We start from the raw sequence: 22,894 nt of genomic DNA, 5'->3' as shown, positions 1-22,894 counted from the left end.
GATATAGGCTCAAACTGCTTAAAGACAGCTGAGTATGTAGGAGGGACTGAAGGGTCTATGGCAGAGGAGGTTGATAAAGATCTAAGCACAGAAATCTTTCCATTAAAAAATGTTTTAAAATCTTCACATGATGTGTGGGCACAATTTGAGCTGCATTGCTAGGATTTACAAGGGAGTTGAGATTTTTGAAGAGAACTTGGGGCCTATGATTATTGTTGGAGACAATGTTGGATATGAATTTAGTTTTAGCGATTTTTACAGCTCTCTAATAGCATGCAAGGCCGTCTCTAAGAATTTCTAGGGAGACCTGGAGCTAATCTTTTTTTCTATTTCCTTTCAGCTTGTCTACAAATATGCCTCAGAGAGCGGGTTGTGTAATTTAGCCATGGTTCTGAGGATGGCTTTAGGAGTTTAATTTTAAAAGAAGCAACAGAGTCCAGGATGTCAATGCAGGTGGAGCCAAAGGAGGAAATTAGCTCATCAGCACTGAGACCACAGCCACCATCCAAGTTACAAAGTTTAGATTCTTTAAAAGCATTTGCAAACTGCAGCGTAGTTGACGGGTTGATCACACGCTGAAGACGAGTAGGAAGATAAGCTGCAATCCTGGAGCAGGGGATGGTAGCGATGAACAGAACAGGCAGGTGATATACCGGTGTTACAGAGTTTCTTAATATGGACACAGAGACCGTGCGAAAGTACAAGGTCCAATGTGTGACCTTTTTCATGTGTCGGGCCAGTCACTAACTGATTAAGATTGAATGAATCAATAAGATTTATAAAATCTCTGGCCAAAGGATTGTTTCCACAGCATACGTGAATTTTAAAATCACCAACAATAAGAAGACAATCATATTTTAACACAATCACCGCCAGAAAATCCGCAAAATCAGTTATAAAATCCTTGTTGAACTTTGGAGGGCAATATACAATCGCGCACAACACAGGAAAAGGATGGTTGAACTCAGACAATATCCAAATTTGGTTTCAACTATGTCCATACCAAGAGTAGGTCCAACATGGTCCCTATGCTGGTAGGCAGAGAGTCAGCTTACCCAGTCTGAAGCAGAGTCTGCAGACGAGGCAGAGCAGCAGCAGCCTCCACAGCTGCTGGATGCCCTGCTGCACTGTACTCAGCCCACAGCTGGCCGCCAGCTGCTGCCAGACCTGCAGCCGCTGGGACAGGTCCATCCATGCGGAGAGCACGCAGACACACACACACACACACCCACACCCACACACCACACAACACACACACACACACCACACACACACACACACACACACACACACACACACACACCACACACACACAACACAACAATGAGTGACAGAAAAATTGATTATGTATCTAAATGGATTAGACTAGTCCGTAGTTATTGGAAACACAGGATAGACCAAAGATTATAAGAAGCAGGAAAATGGCGCCGAGGTATTTTTATATATATATATATATATATATATATATTATAATATAGCTTAGAAGATAGAATTGATAGGTTTTTAGCAATACCATGCATGTCATGTTTAAATCCCAACTGCTTCCTATATTAAGTTTGTGTTTTTTGTTAAAATACTTGGTAAAAAATACATATTTTCTACAACATAAGAGTTGGTTTACAGATTCTGAAAGCTGATGATCTCAAAAGAAACATACTTTTAATGATCCCCAAAAGGGTAAATTACATGGTAACACTGTGTTGTTCCATCCACTGAGGCCAGCATGCCCCAGCAGGACCGTGAACGCCCCAGCCCGCCCGAGTCAAAGCTTGGCCTGCAGGGCTCGGATCCATGAACTGCTCAACAGGTTTGCATCACTCCCTGCATGTAAGAACAATTGTTCCTCACGTGTAAATACACAACACGTGCTTATTATTTAAGACGGTACTGGATTAGTTATCAAATCAAATTCTGTAAGATTTTTCATATCTTTCAATATCATGTGACCCCTTCTTCTGGGGGAAAATACAACATGTAGATTGTTGCTAGTACCAACAAGTATCAACGAGCAGCCTTTAACAGCACCGGGATGACGTTAACGTTCCAGGACAACTCGCCTGACTCAGAGTCTATTCACATCGCCTTTCATGGCAGATGTGTCGTTAACGTTACCGTGAACGGGTTAACTATCCGTGTTTAACGGCACAGTGACTGTTGAGCAACGATTGGTTCTGCAACGAACTAACGCTAGTTAATGAGGGCAGTTAACGTATTAGCCTTCCGTCCCTTCCTAGTTCAGCTGTAGTTTGAACACAAGTGTTGCAGCGAGCCGAGGCTAACGGTAGCTACAGCTAACGGTACAGCTACAGGCATACATGAGTTACCTCGGGGCAGTAGAAGAGACGGCAGCTCACTGGAAAGTCATGCTATTCTTTAAATGTCTATGTGCTATACCACAGATGATGCTGCTATTAGTTCTAAGGCTTCTTCTTCTTGGTCCTACTTGTCTTCCTCCATTGTTTACAAGCGGATTGCAAACACCTTTAGGTGCATACCGCCACCTACTGTACAGGAGTGTATGAGTAGGCTACATGTGTTGTCATATTCCACTCATCCCTATCTTCAAACTCCCGTTTTTCTTTTATTTGTTTTTTTTTAGAGAGCTTTATTCAAGTTTGACAAAATACAAGTAATAATTAGACTAGGTTACATATACCAGGAAAACGTCCTTCAATAAGTGTTCCAAGGAAGGCTGTTTGTGGTCTAAAGTTTGTGGTAAATTCTTTGTGCTTCTCTGATCATACAGTAGGCTACATCACAGATTTATTACCCTCATACAATACAGTGCAATGTGATCCACGTGATTCGCAATTGATTTACCCCATTAAAGACAAGGTGCCATCCAGTCCTGTGTGATCCACTCAGAGTCTGAGTCTGGTTCATTACTTCCTACTCCTGCCTGGTCCTTTCCCATTAATATTTTGTATTAACAAACTTTTTTATATATATATATAATAGTCCTTTCCTGTCTTCCTCCCAACATTTATGCCATTTTTCAATTCTTAACCACAGCTTTTCCCTCTCCTTTTCCAGGCAGAATTGGAACAGTTATTTCAATTGGCGATGCCTCTTTCACCAGTTTGCCCGCACCCTTGTTCCCTTCCACCCCCCTGCTGGCACCCAACAAAACTAAACATCTACAGCCTACTATTCTAGCAATCCCGGAAGACTATCACTTGTAAAATGATCACACAGAGAGACAGTTACTCCTGCACACAGTCCCTATCTGCAGTACTACATGACGCGGCCAACGGCTCACTGCTGCTCCCCAGTCAGTGGGCCCGTTTGGTACGGAGCCCCCTGTGGGGTCAGCTGACAAAAAAACTAATCCGTGCGCAAAGAATAAAAATCCATTCCCTCGGTTTTATAAACTGTGTGCACGGATTCATAATCCGTGCCCTAGGTTTTATGAACGAGTTAGAAAGATATTCACAGATTCACACTTCCGGGATCAATTATAGCGAAATGTTATTAAAGGTCCCATGACTTGGCTCTTTGGATGCTTTTATATAGACCTTAGTGGTCCCCTAATACTGTATCTGAAGTCTCTTTTATATAGACCTTAGTCGTCCCCTAATACTGTATCTGAAGTCTCTTTTATATAGACCATAGTTGTCCACTAATAATGTGTCTGAAGTCTCTTTATATAGGCCTTAGTGGTCCACTAATAATGTGTCTGAAGTCTCTTTTATATAGGCCTTAGTGGTCCACTAATACTGTATCTGAAGTCTCTTTTATATAAGCCTTAGTGGTCCACTAATACTGTATCTGAAGTCTCTTTTATATAGGCCTTAGTGGTCCCCTAATACAGTATCTGAAGTCTCTTTTATATAGACCTTAGTGCTCCCCTAAGACTGTATCTGAAGTCTCTTTTATATAGGCCTTAGTGGTCCCCTAATACTGTATATGAAGACACTTCCTTGTTCCATTTCTGAGTCTGTAGCTTTTGAGGAGGAGAGGGGGGGGGGAGGTTGAGGCTGGGGTGTGGCCTTGACCAACTGCCACTCTGCTCTTTTGAAAGCCATGATGTCTCTCTCTCTCTCATGGGTCGGCCAAATTCTCTGGGCAGCAAAACAGAGAAAGGGGAGGTAACCTTCTGCCCATCTGCCAATCATGCCCCTTATGAGGTCATAAGGGGCATGATTCCAGATGGGCCCATCTGAGCTTTCATTTTCTCAAAGAAAGAGCAGGATACCCAGGGCACGGTTTACACCTATCGCCATTTCTAGCTACTGGGGGACAACAGGCAGGCTAGGGGAAAGCATATTAATGTTAAAATACCTCATAAAGTGACATGTTCATGCTATGGGACCTTCATATCACAAACAACACATCTTTCCTAACGTAATAAGGTTAAGGTGTTTGTTTGGTACTGCCTTAACCTGTGTTAGTTTCTCGGCTCATGCGTGAGATACAGTTGTTTTGGTTGGAAATGTGGAGTTCCGGTTTTCTGAAAGTAAAGTAGGCAGCTCGTCTAGTGTCCTTATTAAACATAACAATTTGGTGACAAGGATGGCTGAATTTTCTCTTCCTCCTCCACCTCCTTTCCTCGCTCTTTCCCATGAGCCGACAATACCATGGAATCGCTGGCACCAGTCTTTTGAAACGTACCTTCAAGCTATGGGATTAGCCGACGTGAGTGCAGCTCGGAAAACGGCATTGCGGAGGCACTGTTCAGTGTTTTTTGCTACACAAGGATGCCGTTTGGCCTTAGCTCCGCCCCCTCCTGCTTTCGAAAGGTCCCAATGCGCCAGCTTCTCCAGGCTGGGATAATGTCATTGCAGACCTCCCTTCTCGGTCAGTTCCTTTCCCAGGCCGACTGCGTCAACCACATTGAAAGTGAGGTTATTCACATGCTACCCACTCTGCTTGAGTCAACGGTCCCTCTGGAGGAACTGAAGGCAGCCTCAGAACAGGATCCAGTCATTTCCCGGCACTCCGCCTACATTCTTTAGGGATGGCCAAGGGAGCTACCAGCAAAGCTGTTAGCTTTCCTCTCGGGTCAAGCAGGAGCTCTCTTGTTGGAATGACACATGCGTGGCGCGCGGGCTTTGCACTGTGATTCCTGGGGCCCTTTGCGCCTGTGTGCTGGCCATGGCACATGAGTGCCACCTGGGCATAGTGAAGCTTAAACAGAGATGTCGTGACCTGGTGTGGTGGCCAGGCCTGGACAAAGAAATTGAGGCCCTTGTTAAAGAATTCCCAGTATGTCTGGTTAGTGGGAAAACTGGCCACCAACCCCCACCACCCCTGCAAAGCCAGTGGAGCATCTGCAATTAGGCATATGTGGCGAGATCCACGGGGCCCCCAACTATCAGCATTTTTTAGTCGTAATGTACACTCAAAATGGCCTGAGCTGTCACTTCCCAGGTCATTGTGGACTTTCTGGAGTCCCTCTTCTCTATTACTATTATCACTGACAACGGTCCACAGTTTATTTCTGTGGAGTTTAATTCGTACGTGAAGAGCAGGGGGATTCGACGCATCCGCACAGCCCTGTACCACCCACAGGCAAACGGGCCACACATCTAAAACTGCTACACTACCACGCTACCCAGCACTCAACCACAAAGGTTTCCCCAGCCTTACTCATGTTGGGCAGGGAGTTACACCTACCCCTGGACAGGCTCCGCCCCACCGTAGTCCAGAACATACCCCCACCAGTCACCTGCCGTCAGGAGCGGATGAAACAGTGGTTGGACAAGAAAAAGAGGGTCAAGATACCAGATATCACTTTGGCAGACTGGGTGAGGGCTAGCCGAGCGCACAGGGTGAACAAGATCATTTTGGCTACTCCACAGCAAGAGGCCCGCCAACTGGGACCAGCCACATACCTCCTAGATCATGGGTCTCAAACTCGCGGCCCGGGGGCCAATTGCGGCCCGCGGGATGATATTTTGTGGCCCCCTACTTGACATCAAAGTTAAGTGTTAGTGCGGCCCGCGCGTTCTGAAACTTTTTGTCATTGCGCTTGTCACTTATGGGCTACCGTAGTAGTCTCCTGACAGCGGCGTAACGGTTGTCAAGCTAGCTAAGTACTCGTTGCGGCAAATGCCTGAGGTTTGACAATGTGATGTCTGTTGTTGTGAAATTCACCAACCATATCAGATCTAGGGGCTTAAAGCACCGGCAGTTCCGCGCCCTGTTTGGAGGAAATAGTTGTTGTTTTTTTGGATACTTGATGCGGCCCAGCCAAACCCAGACTCTACTTTCAGCGGCCCCCAAGTAAGTTGAGTTTGAGACCCCTGTCCTAGATGACGGCACCCGCTGGCATGCCAGTTGCCTTCAGAAGGTGCCAGCAACTACTGCATCGTCAACTCAGAGCTGCAGGGACATAATGCAACCCAGAGTGGAGCAGGAGGACTCCATGCCTCAATCTGCCGCACAACCTGAAGATACTCCCTTGGTGTCACACACAGTGCCCCCATCCCCATCGCCGCTGCCCCGGCCCCCAGCCTCCACACCACGTGTTGTCACATCTTCAGCTGTGTGTTCGCCACGGCCAGTGCGCACGAGGGCACGGCCTGATTATCTGAAGGACTTTGTTCCCTGATTACCTGAATGACTGTGTGCCTAAATTCCTAAAGAACATTGTGTTTACCTTTCAGGTTTGAACCCCCCAGAGAGGGGAAAATGTTGTGTCCACTCAGGACAAATTGATCTGTGTTTGTTTGGTAATGCCTTAACCTGTGTTAGTTTGTGGTGCCTCGGTGCATACAGTTGTTTTTGTTTGAAATGTAGAGTAGGCTACCGGTTTTCTGAAAGTAAAGTAGGTAGCATGCTCAAACAGCTCGTCCAGTGTCTTTATTAATCATAACACACATATTGTTAATTTTTTATAACACTGTTTAGGTTTAATTACTAAAGTTAACTAGCATGTTAGTTAGCAGTAATTAGCCTGTGTCTATGTTCTTTCCTAACAAATACCTACGCTCTCCGTCTCTGCTGATTGGTAATGAATAAGATTTCTCTTGGCGCTGCTACCAGGAGACTTACAACTTTCAGACAGGTTGCCCACGTCACATCTACATCGTCAAGCTCAGTTGGAGGCTGCGCAGTAACGCTCAGCCATCACTGGAAAAGAGCTTCTAATATCCTTCACTGGTCTCCATCCAGAGCAACGGGATCTGTTGGTCCATTTCTTTAACTGTCTATGAGACAGAGAGAGAGAGAGAGAGAGAGAGAGAGAGAGAGAGAGAGAGAGAGCGAGCGAGAGAGAGAGAGAGAGAGAGAGAGAGAGAGAGAGCTCTGGAGAATACTGGTGTCTCTCTTCTAAAGTCGCTAGATTTGTCTCTTTGTGCTTTTTTGAACCCACCCTCACTGCTGTACAGAGGCTCGTAGCAGGGCCGTGAACCAATCAGCTGTCTCGGGATGTAGCGACTCCCCGCCCCCACTGCTGTAGCCTACTGCGCATGCGGGAAACTCACGCATACAAACAGATGAATCTACAAAATCTATTATGACGAACGGATGTACGGATACCATCATCATATGCATTTTATCCATATTGCGGATTTATTGGATTATTATTATTATTAGTCCTGTGTGTGTGTGTGTGTGTGTGTGTGCGTGTTTGCGTGTGCATGATCAGTCACTAGGAACAGACGTTTCCACCTAGCCCTGACTTTAGCCATTACAAGCAATGAGGAAAACTGTACAGAAATGTGTATATGTCATCCTAACCCAGCAGAAAGGTCCCAGTAATAGACAGAGATGAGATATGAGAACTTATATATTTATGTATTCTTAACTAGCAGCTACCCCCTAGTCTTGTGTTGTTGCTTATATGGCGTTTTGAAATACTAGGCTACAATGAAATAACAGTATATGTATCGATAAAGGTATCTCTTCATTTTTTTAAAATGCTTGCTGATAACATAAACTTTTTATTGAGGACAAAACTGTCATTTCTTCTTATTGGCTGATCTGGGTCACAGAAACAAAGCTCTGCTCTCTGATTGGATGATCTGGACGGCAGCAATGAAAGGTACTATGACTGGCTGATGAATTTGTTCCACGGGTAAAGATGACCAGTAGGATACAGTATCTAACAGCAGAAGTATTAGCTGTTAGCACTACTACTACTACATCCAGCTGGTTTTAAGTTACTGAGTGCATCTGCTTCATCGTCTAGAGGAGTGTGTGTTTGGTGAGATCCTCCTCCATACCCCCCTCCTCCAGCCGCTTTAACACCGTGACGGCTCCAGCTGCCCACGGACCGAGCCGAGTCGAGCCGAGCAGAGCCGAGCCAAGCGGGAGTGCAGGCAGGGCCGGCTGTAGCGCTTCTGTGCTCCTGCAGGCGGCAGTACAGTGGGGCTTCTGTCCATGGTGCTGAAGATTCGGATGTCTCTGTCCGGGGTGCTGAACTGCTCCGGGCTGCTGGGCTCAGTGTGAGGCTGCTGTCCCACTCATCGGTCCGTTCCGCGGGGTTGTGCTGCGGCCGCTGCTGCCTGCAGTCACTGGAGAGCGTTACAGGGACCGTCTGTCTGCCAGTCAGGAGATGTCAAAGCGGAGGGGGAGGGGAGGGTAAGGTAAGGCTTTATATTTCTCTGACAAAGAGCGTGAAGCGCACTTATTTGTCGGTATTTTTGGGGCCTTGGCTGCGGGCCTTACGGTGGATTCCACGCCGAGCCGAGAGGGAGGACGGGATGAAGCGAAATGTAAGCTTGCCCTCCGCGGATGTCGGCAGGCTTACGGCGGCGTTTCTTCCGCGGACTTGAATATAAACACGGTCCGAATCCGGCTTTCAAACAGATTATTATTGTCGGATGGGATTTCCGGCCCCTACAATGGCAGCTCGGTGTCGATGCAGTCGATTTAGTAGAAAGTGTGAGCCGCGGAACGCCGGTGGCCTTTGTATGCTTTGTGTTTGTCAGTGTGCCAGACTTGGGAGAGGAGAGAGGCCTTGTCCTGGTTAACAGCCCGTACTACATCTCTCCTGTTACCACACAGAAGCCTTCACTTTATCACTCTCTACTTGATATCCGCATTTTGTTTGGTGTGTGAAATGTTCTGTCAAATGTAGCCTACGGCAGTCCACACACTGTAAGGCTCCTCTGCTGTCACACTTTCATGTATGACACACCTTTGTATTCAGAGGAGTTTTGGCCGTCATTTGTTTTCTTCTATTTGAATAGCTTTAATAAAATATATTATTCTTTGTTTTTAAGGTTCTAATGGAGAGATCAGTACACCTACCAGAATAAAAAATATCATTAAATATTATAAAAAAAAACATTTACTTTCCACAGTGTCTGTTTGCTGTCATGTTCACAGCTTTTCTAATAACTGTAAAATAATTATTTTCATCCCCAGCTCACTTTGAAGTGTTTCAGTGTGTTCCATCCAACATAAAATGAGTTCAAAGGTCAGACACTGAGCCAACGGTGGACCAGGAGAGAGCCAGTCAACCGTAGAGGACAGCCTCGGCATCAAAGTATCTATCTATCTATCTATCTATCTATGTATCTATCTATGTATCTATCTATCTATCTATCTATCTATCTATCTATCTATCTATCTATCTATCTGTCTGTCTGTCTGTCTGTCTGTCTGTCTGTCTGTCTGTCTGTCTGTCTGTCTGTCTGTCTATATTGTGCTGCACCACAGAATCATCACTTCTAATTGCCTCCCTCTGTTCAGATGAGCCAAGACACTACAGAGACACGAACACGAACCCGCTCCAAAGGCAACAGGGGTCAGTACACACACACGCACAAACATACACACACACACACACACACACACACACACACACACGGATGGATAGATTTTACAGTAAAAATGTGCCATGAGTAAAGCCTCCTCAAAACAAAAGAATCATTTCCTTTTTACACTTGGAGCTTTTGTATGACTTTGTTTCTGCGTGTGCTGACTCTCTGCTGCTTCACTCTCAGTGTCGTCCGAACCTTTGGGACAAGAGATGAAGCAGGAGTTAAGGTAAGTGATTTAATGCTTCAACAAATAACTATGGTGATGCATGACTTGTGTCTCTCATGTATGAAGTGTGTATTTGTCTTGCTGCGTGTCAGCAGCAGCTGTCCCACCCCTGGATGTGATGGCAAAGGCCACGTCAGTGGAAGATACTCACGGCACAGAAGGTAGGATTCATATTGCATTTCATCAAGCTTTCTGCACAGCTAGTTCAGTTTTAATAGGCGAGATACCGAGCGTCATGCTTTGGGTATGTGAGCGCTACAAAGCCCACAGAATCAGCCGTCAGATGGAGAAAAATCTCATTAAAGTACAAATATGCAAATAAATTGGTGTGATGATTAAAGAGCTTTTTGTATTTAGACAACATACTGTATGTGGTAATTTTACATAAAACCATGTGATAGTTTATGATTTAGAAGATGTGATCTAAAATAGATGTTATCTATTGTTATACTACATGTTATATACTATTAGGCCTGCAAGATTAATCATTATAGAATCACAATCTTGATTCACCGTGTTCACAATATAATCTTTAAATAATTTTGATTTATGGTTTTTATTCATTTTTATTATTTTTTAAATTATTATTTTTATTATGACTTTGATTCCATTTAATTTTTCGAGCCAACTGCATCACTAACACTACTACTTTCTTCTGTTATGCTCTCTCTTCTCTTCATTGAAGCCTCTATGTTTACAGGCTTATATGTTTACAGCATGTTAGAAGTTAGCATTCACTTCTGTACCCCTCCTGCTCTCAGCATACTGGGATGCCCGATTGTGAAGAAAAGGAAGCTGGAGGAGGCTGAGGCTGAGGAGAACCACTCTGCTCCCAAGAAGAAGAACCAGCCTGCCACGGCAGGAGCAGAGGAAGGCTTCACAGCAGACAGCGACGCCGCTGAGGAGGAGGAGGAGGCGCAGAAAGAAGAGGAAGAGGAGGAAGAAGAAGACCTCAAAGAGAAGAAGAATAACAACACAAAAAGCAGACCAGACTCGACAAAAAGTGAGTGAAACCAAAGCTAAGGAAATTAGAATGAAACATGACAGCCTCACTTTCACTGTTCGATTTCACGGTTAGATGCCTGAAGAGTTAATACTTCTAATATTTAACCGAAAAAGCAAAGGTCATAGAAACAAATACAAAGAACATGCATTTGTGTAGTGGAACAATGTTATTCCTATGCCAGTAACACCTCAGGTCCCGCCACAGACCCAAGGCTGGATACGGAGATTTATCTTATCATCATTCTGAGGCTAGCTGAAACACTGACAGCTAAGTTGTTATAACATAGCAGCAAACTGCTGAGTCCACAGTCAGATGGCAAAATTAGTTACATCGTGTCTAAAACTCTGTTTATAGCACCCGGACTGTTAAAGGCAGGAGTGCTTTACACTGCAATAAATGCTCATCTCTGCAAAGTAGACAGAAAAACTGATATTTGGGGCTTAGGCTCTGACCTCGTCACTCCCCACAAGGAAACGCCATGTACAGTACAGCAGGAAGTAGCGAGAAGTGACCATACCAACTTTCCTTGAAAGAAATGGAGCAATGAAGGTAGGGCTTTATAGCTTTCAGGTGAGCAGTGTGGCAGCAAGAAAGGCAGCAAAAGAGTGAGAAGAGGACCGACAGATTAAAGGGTAACTTTTTTTCAACCCTGTTTTCCTATGTTTTTGTGTCTAAGAAACTGACTGGAACAACAATCCTTGAAATGGGTACAGTATTAAGCGAGAATGCTGCAGTGTGCAGTGGAGAAACACGTTGTAATGTAACCCTACAAGAGATGCGGCGATTATTATTCTAAGGCAGTCAACTCAACTCATTTCAGGTCTTTTTCAGGTTAAACAAAAAGGATCTTACTCTTTACCTGAAAGGGTATCTTTGTGGGATCCTTTCCATAATGTTGTCAGACACTTAGAATAATAATCTGCGGCAAAAACAGCAGTCCAGGTTGAAACCCCCCCCCAAAATGCACTATAAGTACACATGACGAAAAGGATACTTTGGACATAGTGTTGGGCATGTGAGAGCAGCAGCACTCTGAGATGACTGCCTGATTTTGCTTTCTGGCTTTAATGCTAAAACAAGACAGATACGGTCAACCACAAGATCAGTCACAATACACGTGTCGAGTTGTAAGACAGCATGTTGTCAAAGACAAACTGTTTTTGGCAATTACATTTATCTAAACTCTGAATCCACAGCAGACTGCTCCCTGGTGACAACAGAGGGCACAGAAACAGCAGTTTGTCCTCCGGCTGAAGTTGGCGACAACCAAAGCCTCACCTCGGAGACTGAGAACCAAACGGAGAAGGACAACACTAGTGAGGAAGTCAGCCATGATCCTCAGCCGGAGGAGAGGAAGGAGCAGGAGGAGGAAGGTCAGCAGCTGACAAATGACCAGTCATCAGAGCAACCTGAAGAAGAGCTTACTGAGCCTGAAGAGACAAAAGAAGAGAAGGAAGAGGAAGCAGAAGACGTAAAGGAAGAGCAGCAGGAGAGGCTAAAGACTATCGTAGAAGAGAAGGTGATAAAAAGACATGTGATGAGCCAGGAAAACTGTGATCACCAATACTCCAGCGGAGATTACAACCATCAGGCCAAAGAATCCACAGAGGAGCAGAGGAAGAGAGATGAAGAGGAGGAGGAAGAGCAGGAGGAGGAAGAAGAGGAGGAGGAAGAGGAGGAGGAAGAGGAGGGAGAGGTCCACCAAGAGCTTGACACTCCTTACCTTTTTAGTCCACACACTGAGGGCTGTGAGGCGGAGCTGTCACTCAGGGAAGAGAAGCTCAGCAGCCCTATGACTGAAGAAGAGGAGGAGGATGAAGATGAGAGAGAGGAAGAGGAGGATGAGAGGCAGGGAAAGGAAGTAGGCGAGGTGGTGGAGGAGGAAGAGGAGGAAGAAGAGGAAGAGGAGGACCGAGACTCCAGCAAAGCCTCTCCAACTACAGTGGTTATAGAGGTCCGCTCTGAGGAGGAGGAGGATGAAGAGGAGGAGGAAGAGGAAGAAGAGGAGGAGGAAGAGGAGGAGGAGGAGGAGGAAGGAGAGGAGCAGGACCATGTCTCAGAGGGCTCAGGAATCACGGACGACTCAGAGAACTGGGATATGACGCGGGGGAACCTGGGGCTGCTGGAGCAGGCCATCGCCCTGAAGGCCGAGCAGGTGAGGGGGGGCCAGGAGGCGCGCAGTTCCCCGGACTACCAGCCGGACTACCAACCGGACTACCAGCACGACTACCAGCCATACAGCAGCAGCTCCAGCAAGAGCTGTGAGGCTGCTGCTATGACCCGCCGCACGCCGCACTACAGCAAAGGTACACTTCCTGTTAGAACACTGTTCGTGTGTGTATTATATGTGTATTATACAGTAGACAAGAGTGGCTTTCTATGATTTGTGAATGTCACATAATATTTATATTACAGTACCATTTTATGTTTGTCACCCAAATCTATTTAGTTTTGTATATTTATTGATTCAATTTCCATAAAACAGTCTGAGAGAATGACCTGACACACCTCTCAATAGGAACTTTCAGCTTGAGAAGTATTAAAATCTATAGCACCCAAGTAACCGTTCTGTTGCCTTAGTGACAAGGGTGGTCACTTGACGATGAATCTCTTCATCCACTGATGGCTCCACAAGCTCAAAGCATTCGGTGTCTTTGTACACATCTGAATCTGTCTGTCTCAAGAACTCTGGACCAGAGAGCCAGCTGGTGTGCCTTAGGTGGGCTGCTGGACTGAACCTGGTCCCGTGATCAGCTTGATTCTGATCTGCGCTGACATGATGCCACTGTTCTGGTTTTGTGGACTTCCCCATCCGGGATCCACATAGAGCTGTTGTGAATATAACCTAGGACTATTCTACTGTATGTGTAGAACTTGACTCCCTGCAGTTTCAGGTCACTTTCTTGCGTAATCAGTTCTGCCAGTTCAACTGCTGAGACAGCCGCTGAGAGCGCAAAGCGTGGGACAGTGTGAGCCGTTTATGGTGGCAGCTTTCCTGTGCCCATGATGAATCCCACATGGCACTGGGCATCAGTGTCAATGACACTGGGGTAGGCTACAGCTGTCATTGCCATTGTTGTGTCTAAAAAGATGTACAGTATATCTCTCACTTCGGAGTGTATGACAATGAGACTGGGCCTATAGATTTGGAGTTTTTGTAGTTCAGTGAATGAATTTGTCTACGTCTTCCACTGTGATTCTTTTTTGGGGGGCATTTTTAAGCCTTTATTGCCAAAGGACAAATGAAGACATGAAAGGGGAGAGAGAGGGAGAATGACATGCAGCAAAGGGCCTCAGGTCATGGATAGTTCCTGTACATGGCATGAATGAGCTGCGTCCTTTGCAGCACATTTGTTCTGAAGACGTTCAATTTGAACAGCTTTTGAGCGCTTCCAAGACAAAGTTCTCCCACAATTACCCAGTCATGTGCATATGGTGCATTATGAGAACCATTGTACTGCTCTTGTACCTTGTGTACACTCAGAATATATCACCCTAGCAACAGAAAGGTAGAAGCATTGGGGTCAGGTGGTGTAATTTTGTCTGTGACTAGTTTCAGATGAGGGAAGTACTGTGTGATATCATGTATAAGAATTTCAGATCTGTCATCAACCTGGACCTGGGTTAATGCAGAGATTTGCTTATTGCTATTACCCCTAATTTCCACCTTGTGCGGAACGGCTCTGCTGTGTGTTGGCTCCGTGCTCCGCCATCCTTCAATACCCACTAGGTCCGTATGTGTTGTGGAAAGTCTGCGGCCATGACTGACAGCTAAAGTCACAAGGACCCACGAGATCTCTCAAATTCACGTATGATTAAGTGATATAACAGGATGTAGTTTCTATAAACAGAACCCCAAAACTGATGAGCTGGAGGTGGGGCTGACAGTTACTGCCAGGTCAAGTAGGTGACTTTGCTGACTCTACCTCCAGAAGTATATCTCCTAGCTCTTTGAGCAGCTGTCTGTCCTTGTTGGAGATTCCGGAGAAATCCTCCAGTTTTTGTAGCAGGGCATGTTCAATCATCTCAGGCTGCCAAATCATGATCGCACCTGCTGTAGGATTGTCAACATGAAGTGACCTGATCCACATTGCATGTGAGGATGACTCTGGGCTGAGCCACTTTGTGAGTAGGTTCTCTCTGGCTGTTTAATTGAGATCTCACGTAGCATCTTGGAAAGACATTTTCCATGCACAGTAGTTTTTTTTTTTGGACGGTCGACAAATTTTAATAGCCCAGAAATCAACATTTCTCTCCGGACCAGGTATTTTGCCAAGTCTGTCATTTGTTGTCACATTCATAGTCTCTAAGGCTGCATGTTGCATAACTTCCAGCATGGTAAGTAACTCAGGTACAGTAATTACTACCATGTGAATTGTACAGTTAACGTAGCAGAGACCTCAATAGGAATGTCCCTTCAACTTAGCCCCTAAGCAGAGCAAATTACCAACATGTGTAGTATATATTCATCTAGCAACTGACGTTTTCTTTTCCCAGATTCATTTTCCCATGAAAAATCTCATTCTAACATCATTCTGAATCTTGACTTAGGGACATATCAACTCCAATGCTTAAATGAAAGGACTGTTTCTTAGCAACTGTTTTGTACGCACACTGTAGCTTGCTCTTTGTCGCTCCCTGATGTGAGTCGCGCATGCTCAGATTGAAATGGTTTACAGCATAACGTGTCATACTAAAATTGGTCACATCTATAAAATAATAAACTTTTCTCAATACAAACAATAACAGAAGATGGAAATCATTTCAAAAACGTTGCAGCTATCTATGGTTGTTTGATTGCTAACATTTAGCTCAAAACGCCATTCCACTGACAGCCTTTGTTGTGTTTGATGCTAACTTGTAGCCAGCAGTGAATGCACTTTGTTAACTAGGTCCGTTTTTACCGTATTGACATTACAGAAGTCTCTCGTTAGCATCTTGTAGGCCACTTGTTGCAAAGTGATGCATGCACAACTCAAATCTGCACTCGACTCACATCGTGGAGTGACAGTCTTTGTTCGACTGACAACAAAATGGAGAATAGAAAGCAATACACAACAATGACTAAGCACTACCTAAAATGTCCATTAGGGATCAGTATAGTTTAGTGTTTAAAGTTTAGTGTTTTAAGTGTGACTACCAGTGTCACTAGGATGAATAGTATAGAAATGGACACTCACAAACACGGTTGGCTGCACTGATCACCTTTTTACTTCAGAGTTTATGCAATAAACATTTTAATTCAGCATTATAGCCCTTGCATGCAAGTTACTCAGAAAGCGTTAATGTCACTCTTTTCTTATTACTCCTTACAATATTACTTTACTTATTACTAGGTATAAAAAGTGGAAGTTACCTTACTCGTTATGTTGTTATTATAGTGTAATTCAGTCCTGTGTGTAACGTGTGTAATAACAACAGAGTGTACATTTTAATTTCCCCTTGTGGGATTAATAAAGTATACATTATTATTATTATTATTATTATTATTATTAAAACAAATCACATTTGGGTAGCTTTACTGCAGCGTTACTTAAATTAGTAACTGTAATATAATTATTGTTTTGGAAATTGTAATCCCTTACACTACTTGTTACCATGGAAAGTAGTACTATTACAGTAATATATTACTAAGTAATGCGTTACTAACCAACAACTGCATATGCTGAAGTCATTACCAGAGAATAGTAACAAGAAATGCCTCATGTTTAGCAAATCCCTTAGTGGTAATGAAAATGTACTCTTAATAACTCAGAACACATCGTAGTACATTAGCCTGGACCTGTTAGTACTTGATAACAGGTTTTGTGGTACCGTCCAGCCCGTGTACTACTTACTGATGTGTTCTTATGCATTGTTGCTGACATCTTAATCCCACCATCCTGTGTTCAGAGAAGAAGGAGGTGAAGTGTCCAACCCCAGGGTGTGATGGGACAGGCCATGTTACTGGGCTGTACCCTCACCATCGCAGTCTCTCTGGATGCCCTCACAAAGACAGAATCCCTCCAGAGAGTGAGTATAAGTTACCTTTCACCACGCCACAGAACACCAGTAGGGATCTAATGCTGCTCGTGCATATCCTGTCACTTTCAGAGTTACTGCAGATGCAACATTGTTGCATTTTTCATTTGGTTGGGTTAACTTTGTCAAACACCAAACATTGTAAACAAATGTTGCACATTGGAAGCGGTCGCTGGTCTGTTGGGCAGAACATCTAAGGGAAACTGGCCGACACTTCTGCCCTCAGAAATAATGGAGCAATGCCATCTGGTTCTGCTTTAATGTTTCTAATATTTTAGACAAAGTTGAACAATAAGCAGTTGACAGACAGCGAGATGAGAGGGATATGATGATGTCAAACAGACAATTAGCGATGTGTGCTCATGCTTATGGATCTGAAATTTATCGTCCCTTAAATCAGATTGAAGGTTGAAAACCGCAGGCTAGGAAATGTTCTATTTTTGGTTCACTTCCCGTATTTGTGGTGGATCACGTTTCTCACCTCAAGTGAATTGGCTCACTTGGAAGCAAACCGAGAGCCCCGTTTTTAAGTGGACCAGAGTTCATACAAAGGACATATGGCGAAATTCCAACAGAAACATGGCAATCCCGGAACTGAAAGGACGTGAATATAGGCTAAGTTAATATTAACAGGATATCTCTCCAAAAGCTCCAGGGTACAGTTAAAACAGACCAAACAGCAAAGAGTTCACCATTTTAACATCCAGACCGTTGTTATTGTGATATTCAATAGCTGGGCAGCCTAGTTACATTTTGTTACTTTTGTCATTATCATTACTACCAACATTAGTATTACTAGTACTGTACTACCGCTTCTACTTCCTGCTATTATAAAAAGACTAATACCACTACATGTATTTCCTCTGCTGTTTTTCTAACTTTTTAACTACTGTGTGTGTTGCACAGCTACTTTTTTTATTTATTCTGCTGTGATGTGAAACAGACTGACCTGAGTGTGTGTCTGCTGTGTGTCTGTAGTCCTGGCCATGCATGAGAACGTCCTGAAGTGTCCCACTCCTGGCTGCACAGGCCAGGGCCATGTCAACAGTAACCGCAACACACACCGCAGGTTCATGACACACACACATACACACGCATGCACGCACACTCACACACACACACGCACGTGCACAAACACACACGCACACAAACCAGATGTTCACATAAAGACAAGAATTAAGGACTTAAAGTTTCTATTTGCGTCCGGAGATTATTTTGAGGATTTTTCTCACACAAATCTATAAATAATGCCATCGACATCAACACTGTATCCTATATAGTCAATGATTTGGCAGACTTTCAGTTGTTAATAATAGTTTCTGAGTCCTTTGGAGTCCAATTCTGTTATATTTGGAATGAAAAGGATCAAAAATGAAGATTGCATATTTGCAAAAAAGTGAGTGAAAGCCCAATGGGAACCAATCTCATCTAAGAATACTAACACATACTTACACTGTCTGTAGAACAAACTCCTGTCTGCGTAAATGTCTACCTATTCATGAGAGATTTGTAAACGAAATGCAAACATTTGGATATGTTTCTCCTGTCAGTCTGTCCGGCTGCCCCATCGCAGCAGCCACTAAGCTGAACAAGAGCCAGGACAAGCAGGTTCATTTACAGGCTTCAGCCAGCGAACCCTCTTCCAATTCGGACAGAGTGCTCAGGTGAGACATGGCAGCTAACTGGTTACTTTTTGAATGCATGGATAAATACAACCATGTCCATGTCACTGTAGGGATAAAGCATAACTACTGGCTCTTCCGCCAGGCCCATGTGTTTTGTGAAACAGCTGGAGATCCCTCAGTACGGCAGCTACGGGCCCAACACAGTGACCACCACGCCTCGAGCTAACCTGGCCAAGGAGCTGGAGAAATACTCCAAGGTGTCTTTTGACTATGCAAGCTTTGATGTCCAGGTGTTTGGAAAGCGTATGCTCATTCCAAAGACACCCAGCAGCACTGAAACGTCACCCAAAGCCTTCAAATGTAAGAGTCACACACCTTGCCTCCAACCTCCGCTTCTGTACTGGAGTTTGACATGCCATGTGTTCAAATGCTACATGAAGTGTAACTCCGAGAAAGCAGGTCATAGATCAATTTGTAGAGGATAACACAACTTTGGGCAACATGCAAAATGATTTCCACGTACTGTATCTCCGTCCTATTCTTCTTCCTCTTTATTGTTGGAATGGATTGATTAATTCCTGGACGTATTTCTATCATTGTCTCCACAGTCTTTATCAGGATAAAAACAGATATTCATACAAAGGCTAACTATAAAAAAGAGACTATAAACAAGAAAAGGTAGAGGGCGTTCTGACACCAATTAAAGACAACAGTTGAACGACCACATTGCGAGGCACAAACATCAGAGATGAAGCGGACTGATGAGCAGAACCTAAACACAATCTGCGGATTTTTCAGTGGTGATCCAGAATGAAAATCTGCTGAATGTTTCTGCTTGGTGTGGAGATGTGTTAACATTCCGAGTTGTATTTAAAAAAAGTGAAACTGTGCCCACAGATACCATGTTCAGTCCATGGAGATTGGAAACAATCCTCTTGGATCTTATAAAATATGTGGATATTCTTCAGATTCTGTAAACAACATTGTACCTTAAATGCATTTCAGAATGTCAACACTACATTTAAAAAAAAATTCTGTTAAATGGTATTTACAAATTATCAGTATTTGGGAGCACAAATTAGTAATTGTTGTGCATGAGTTATTCATTTTTGAGAGCAGGAATTGGTCATTTGAGTGTGCAATGTATTCATCTGTACACACAAGTACAGTTAGTTTTTATTTTCTCCACCTGCCAGGTGCACACCCAAAAATGCAGGATTGATTTGTTACAATGCACAACCGCTCCATAGTGAAACACTAACCTGATATTACTGAGCTGGTAACTATCAGCAGCAGCAATGTTAGCCACATTTAGCTAAAACAAGGAACACATACAGTATGATGTTTAGCTAATTCTTTCTGCTTCAATCCCACACAGCTAAATCATTCCCTAAGGCCTCCTCCCCCAGCCACAGTGTGTCAGGAGGCTTTTCTAAGAGCGCCTCATCCTCAAGTAGTTATGACTATAGCCAAGATGCAGAGGCCGCCCACATGGCAGCAACAGCCATCCTTAACTTGTCCACCCGCTGCTGGGAGAGACCAGACACCATCAGCACCAAGCCCAGGGAGCCCTGCACCAAGGTGCACACACATCATGTGCACGGCACGCACGCTCATATTCTCTGTTGCTTTGCTCACTTTGGGCTCACTGACTGTGTATCTGAACCCTGTAGGAGTCGGACATTGAAGTGGATGAGAATGGCACCTTGGACCTCAGCATGAAGAAGACCAAGAGGGAAGATGTGCAGCCTCCAGAGCCTTCCTCCTCTTCATCTTCATCCTCTCAACACACGGGAGCCCCCTTGTCCCAGGGCCACACTCCGCCAGAGTGGGAGGGGCCCCTGGACTTCACCAAACCAAGTGGAGTCAAAGAGGAAGACCACGCAGAGGTATGTGCATGCAGGATGCCCTCACTGTATGCATACAGACTGATGGTGATGCTGGACCTGGTTTCTGATTTCCAGGTGGAATATACGGCTCCCTCATACACCTCATCTGATGGTGAGGAAGAGGACCAGGAGAACCTGGAGGACAGGAAGTACCCCGGTGAAGTCACCACCAGCAGCTCCAAGCTCAAGTTTCAGCCCAAAGACAGCAAAAAAGACATTCTTGCGTAAGTCACAAATTTGAAACATTGTTTTCACTTTTCAGTTCGTAAGATTTCAGCTGGGTTGATTCTAGTGGCAGCTTTGGCGATAGCATGTAAATGCAGCCGGTCAAATGTGCTAACGCAGCTAGGGGGATTATTGACCAAGGCTATTGGGGAGGTGTGATGTTTTCCAGGATTGTCACTGTCTTATGGGGAGAGTCTGAGGCTAATAAGCCATCACCTTCCGCTAGCATTCCATTGACTCCCATTCATTTTGGCTTCACTTTGACAGTGAATAACTTTACATCTGAAGCGTTTCAAGGACTCTTGTTTGTCCATGTTTATTTCTAAAGAAACAGGACAATTTATAAAAAGGCTTCATTACCTTGTACCTCACATTATGGCTCCATAGCAGATGTTTTTGTAAAAATAGGCTAACGATTGTGTCATAACCACCCGGCTTTCTGTCGCACAGTAGAGAAATTACCGTATCCTCAGGAGAAGCTCACAGACAATCGGGGGGACGTGGAGGCATACAGTCGAGTTTGATTACTAATGTTAACTAGCATTTTAGTTATAGCAATAATTAGCCTGCGCCTATGTTATCTCCTAAAGTATCCCTATTAGATTGAATTCATATCATAAGTTCTTGAATATCATTTTATATAACTTCTTAATATTATGCATTAACTTAATATGGCATACCACCGTTATATTTAAAAATAAATTATTACTATGCAAAAGGACAAAATAATTCATCAGAATACTTGTGTCCATTTCTTTTACTGTCTATGGTGTTAGCACGGTTAGCATGTAACATTAGCAGTCAACTGAGTGGAGCCTTTAGCCAGTGCAAAACCCAGCCCGGGTAAATTTAGTGGATTTAGCCAAACCGCGGCTGCATATAACCATGATACACAAACACCGTACTGAGGCAGAATGTGATATAAATGTTAGCTGATGAAGTGGAGGCCGAGGAAGAGCGTGCACCACCACTTTCCTCTTATTCGCCTTACCTGGGGAGGAAAGGGCTGAACGTCCCCCCAGACATCTTAATACTAACATTAACTGTCACAGCATGGCTAAGAGTGCTAACATCTGAACCAATCTAGGCATCAGAAAGTGCGAGAAAGAAAGGGTTGTTGTTGGTGGTGCTGCCTCCCGAAGGTAACGTTAGAGCTGGGTGAGCAGGTCAGGGATGGCAAGTGACGGTAAACTCTGAAGCTCTCTGCGGGGTAGCGGAGCTGCCTAAACCCGCTGGCGGCGCCCTGACTGAGAGCCATGCTGCTCTCAGGCTTTACAAGTGGTTTACAGCCTGACTCTTATTTCCTGAATGTTCGTCCTGAACAGCGACTTCAGGAAAAGAGGGTGGTTCACATGAAGGACAGACTGGAGTTCAGGTTTTTTGATTATTTTTCTTTGGCCTCAAAGTTGAATGGTCTTCTTTCTCTGTCTGCTGGTCCGCCATTATATTTAAGAAAAAGAGTCAACTTAGTAATAACAACACAATGCACACCTCTTTTGTAAATACAAGATGAGTAAGCATATACAGATATACAGATGACTAAGAAATGGCATATTGCACCGGTCACAGTGTTTGATTTTATTTTCAGAACATCAGCTACTCTTCCTGGGGTCCACACATAACATATAACATTACAACAGATAAGACGTTTTCAGACAAAACAGCCACATGATATAAAAATAAGAGCAGTATGACTAGCAATATTCTTTCTATCCATAGTCCTCTTCATATGCTCTTACAAATAGTACACTTAATACATAAGCACTGAATATAGAAACGGTACAACACCTTTTTATACATATAAATATTCAAGTAGTTACAAAATATGGTTACAGGCGTAGGGCCCTAAGATGTTGCTTTATGTATTTTTTTAAAGCTCACTTTATTATGCGCTTATCAATCTCAGCCAGAAGTAAGTTCCATGCTACCGTCCCTAGATACAATACTGTACGTTGCAGTGATTGTGTTCGGGATCTAGGAACTGTGGAAAGCGGTGACACTAAGTAATAGTAAATAACAATACATAGTGCCGTGTAAACAAATCTTACTCTTAAACAAAAAGGTCTATCTCTGTAGGGATCTTTTCCATAATGTTGTCAGACACTTAGAATAATAATCTGAGTCTGTCAGCAGCAAAAAAGAAACTTTTAATGGACGCTAACTGATGCTGAACATCTGTCCTGTAGGGT

At 44.0% G+C, this 22,894-nt stretch overlaps 2 protein-coding genes and 1 long non-coding RNA gene across 9 annotated transcripts in view; 2 read left to right on the top strand and 1 right to left on the bottom strand.

Moving 5' to 3' along the window:
* LOC116693086 (protein-serine O-palmitoleoyltransferase porcupine) overlaps positions 1-2,459 on the bottom strand; it is a 15,846-nt gene extending 13,387 nt beyond the window's left edge. Inside the window, exons 1-2 of the mRNA XM_032521787.1 lie at positions 2,325-2,459; positions 1,056-1,192 (exon numbers count right to left, since the gene is read on the bottom strand). Of these exons, the coding sequence (XP_032377678.1) occupies positions 1,056-1,191 (136 nt within the window). The 5' untranslated portion in view covers position 1,192; positions 2,325-2,459. The remainder of the gene's footprint in view (positions 1-1,055; positions 1,193-2,324) is intronic.
* LOC116693090 (uncharacterized) overlaps positions 1-22,894 on the top strand; it is a 124,584-nt gene that overhangs the window by 75,504 nt on the left and 26,186 nt on the right. The gene's annotated exons all lie outside the window — the stretch shown is intronic.
* The window catches only part of myt1a (myelin transcription factor 1a), a 24,888-nt gene continuing 10,246 nt past the window's right edge, over positions 8,253-22,894 (top strand). For 2 of the 7 annotated variants that reach the window (XM_032521786.1, XM_032521780.1), the window contains exons 1-14: positions 8,253-8,531; positions 9,316-9,436; positions 9,643-9,697; positions 9,897-9,939; positions 10,032-10,100; positions 10,701-10,942; positions 12,142-13,251; positions 16,838-16,957; positions 17,945-18,035; positions 18,517-18,630; positions 18,734-18,951; positions 19,970-20,172; positions 20,265-20,480; positions 20,556-20,704. In XM_032521786.1, the coding sequence (XP_032377677.1) occupies positions 9,643-9,697; positions 9,897-9,939; positions 10,032-10,100; positions 10,701-10,942; positions 12,142-13,251; positions 16,838-16,957; positions 17,945-18,035; positions 18,517-18,630; positions 18,734-18,951; positions 19,970-20,172; positions 20,265-20,480; positions 20,556-20,704 (2,630 nt within the window). In that variant the 5' untranslated portion in view covers positions 8,253-8,531; positions 9,316-9,436. The remainder of the gene's footprint in view (positions 8,532-9,315; positions 9,437-9,642; positions 9,698-9,896; positions 9,940-10,031; positions 10,101-10,700; positions 10,943-12,141; positions 13,252-16,837; positions 16,958-17,944; positions 18,036-18,516; positions 18,631-18,733; positions 18,952-19,969; positions 20,173-20,264; positions 20,481-20,555; positions 20,705-22,894) is intronic. The other 5 variants (XM_032521781.1, XM_032521785.1, XM_032521783.1 and 2 more) reach the window with 5 other exon arrangements.

The sequence above is a fragment of the Etheostoma spectabile genome, chromosome 7, assembly GCF_008692095.1.
Source record: "Etheostoma spectabile isolate EspeVRDwgs_2016 chromosome 7, UIUC_Espe_1.0, whole genome shotgun sequence".
In the NCBI taxonomy this organism is placed as follows: domain Eukaryota; kingdom Metazoa; phylum Chordata; class Actinopteri; order Perciformes; family Percidae; genus Etheostoma; species Etheostoma spectabile.
The sequence above is the reverse complement of the archived record's forward strand: the minus strand, read 5'-3'. Positions and strand labels throughout refer to the sequence as shown.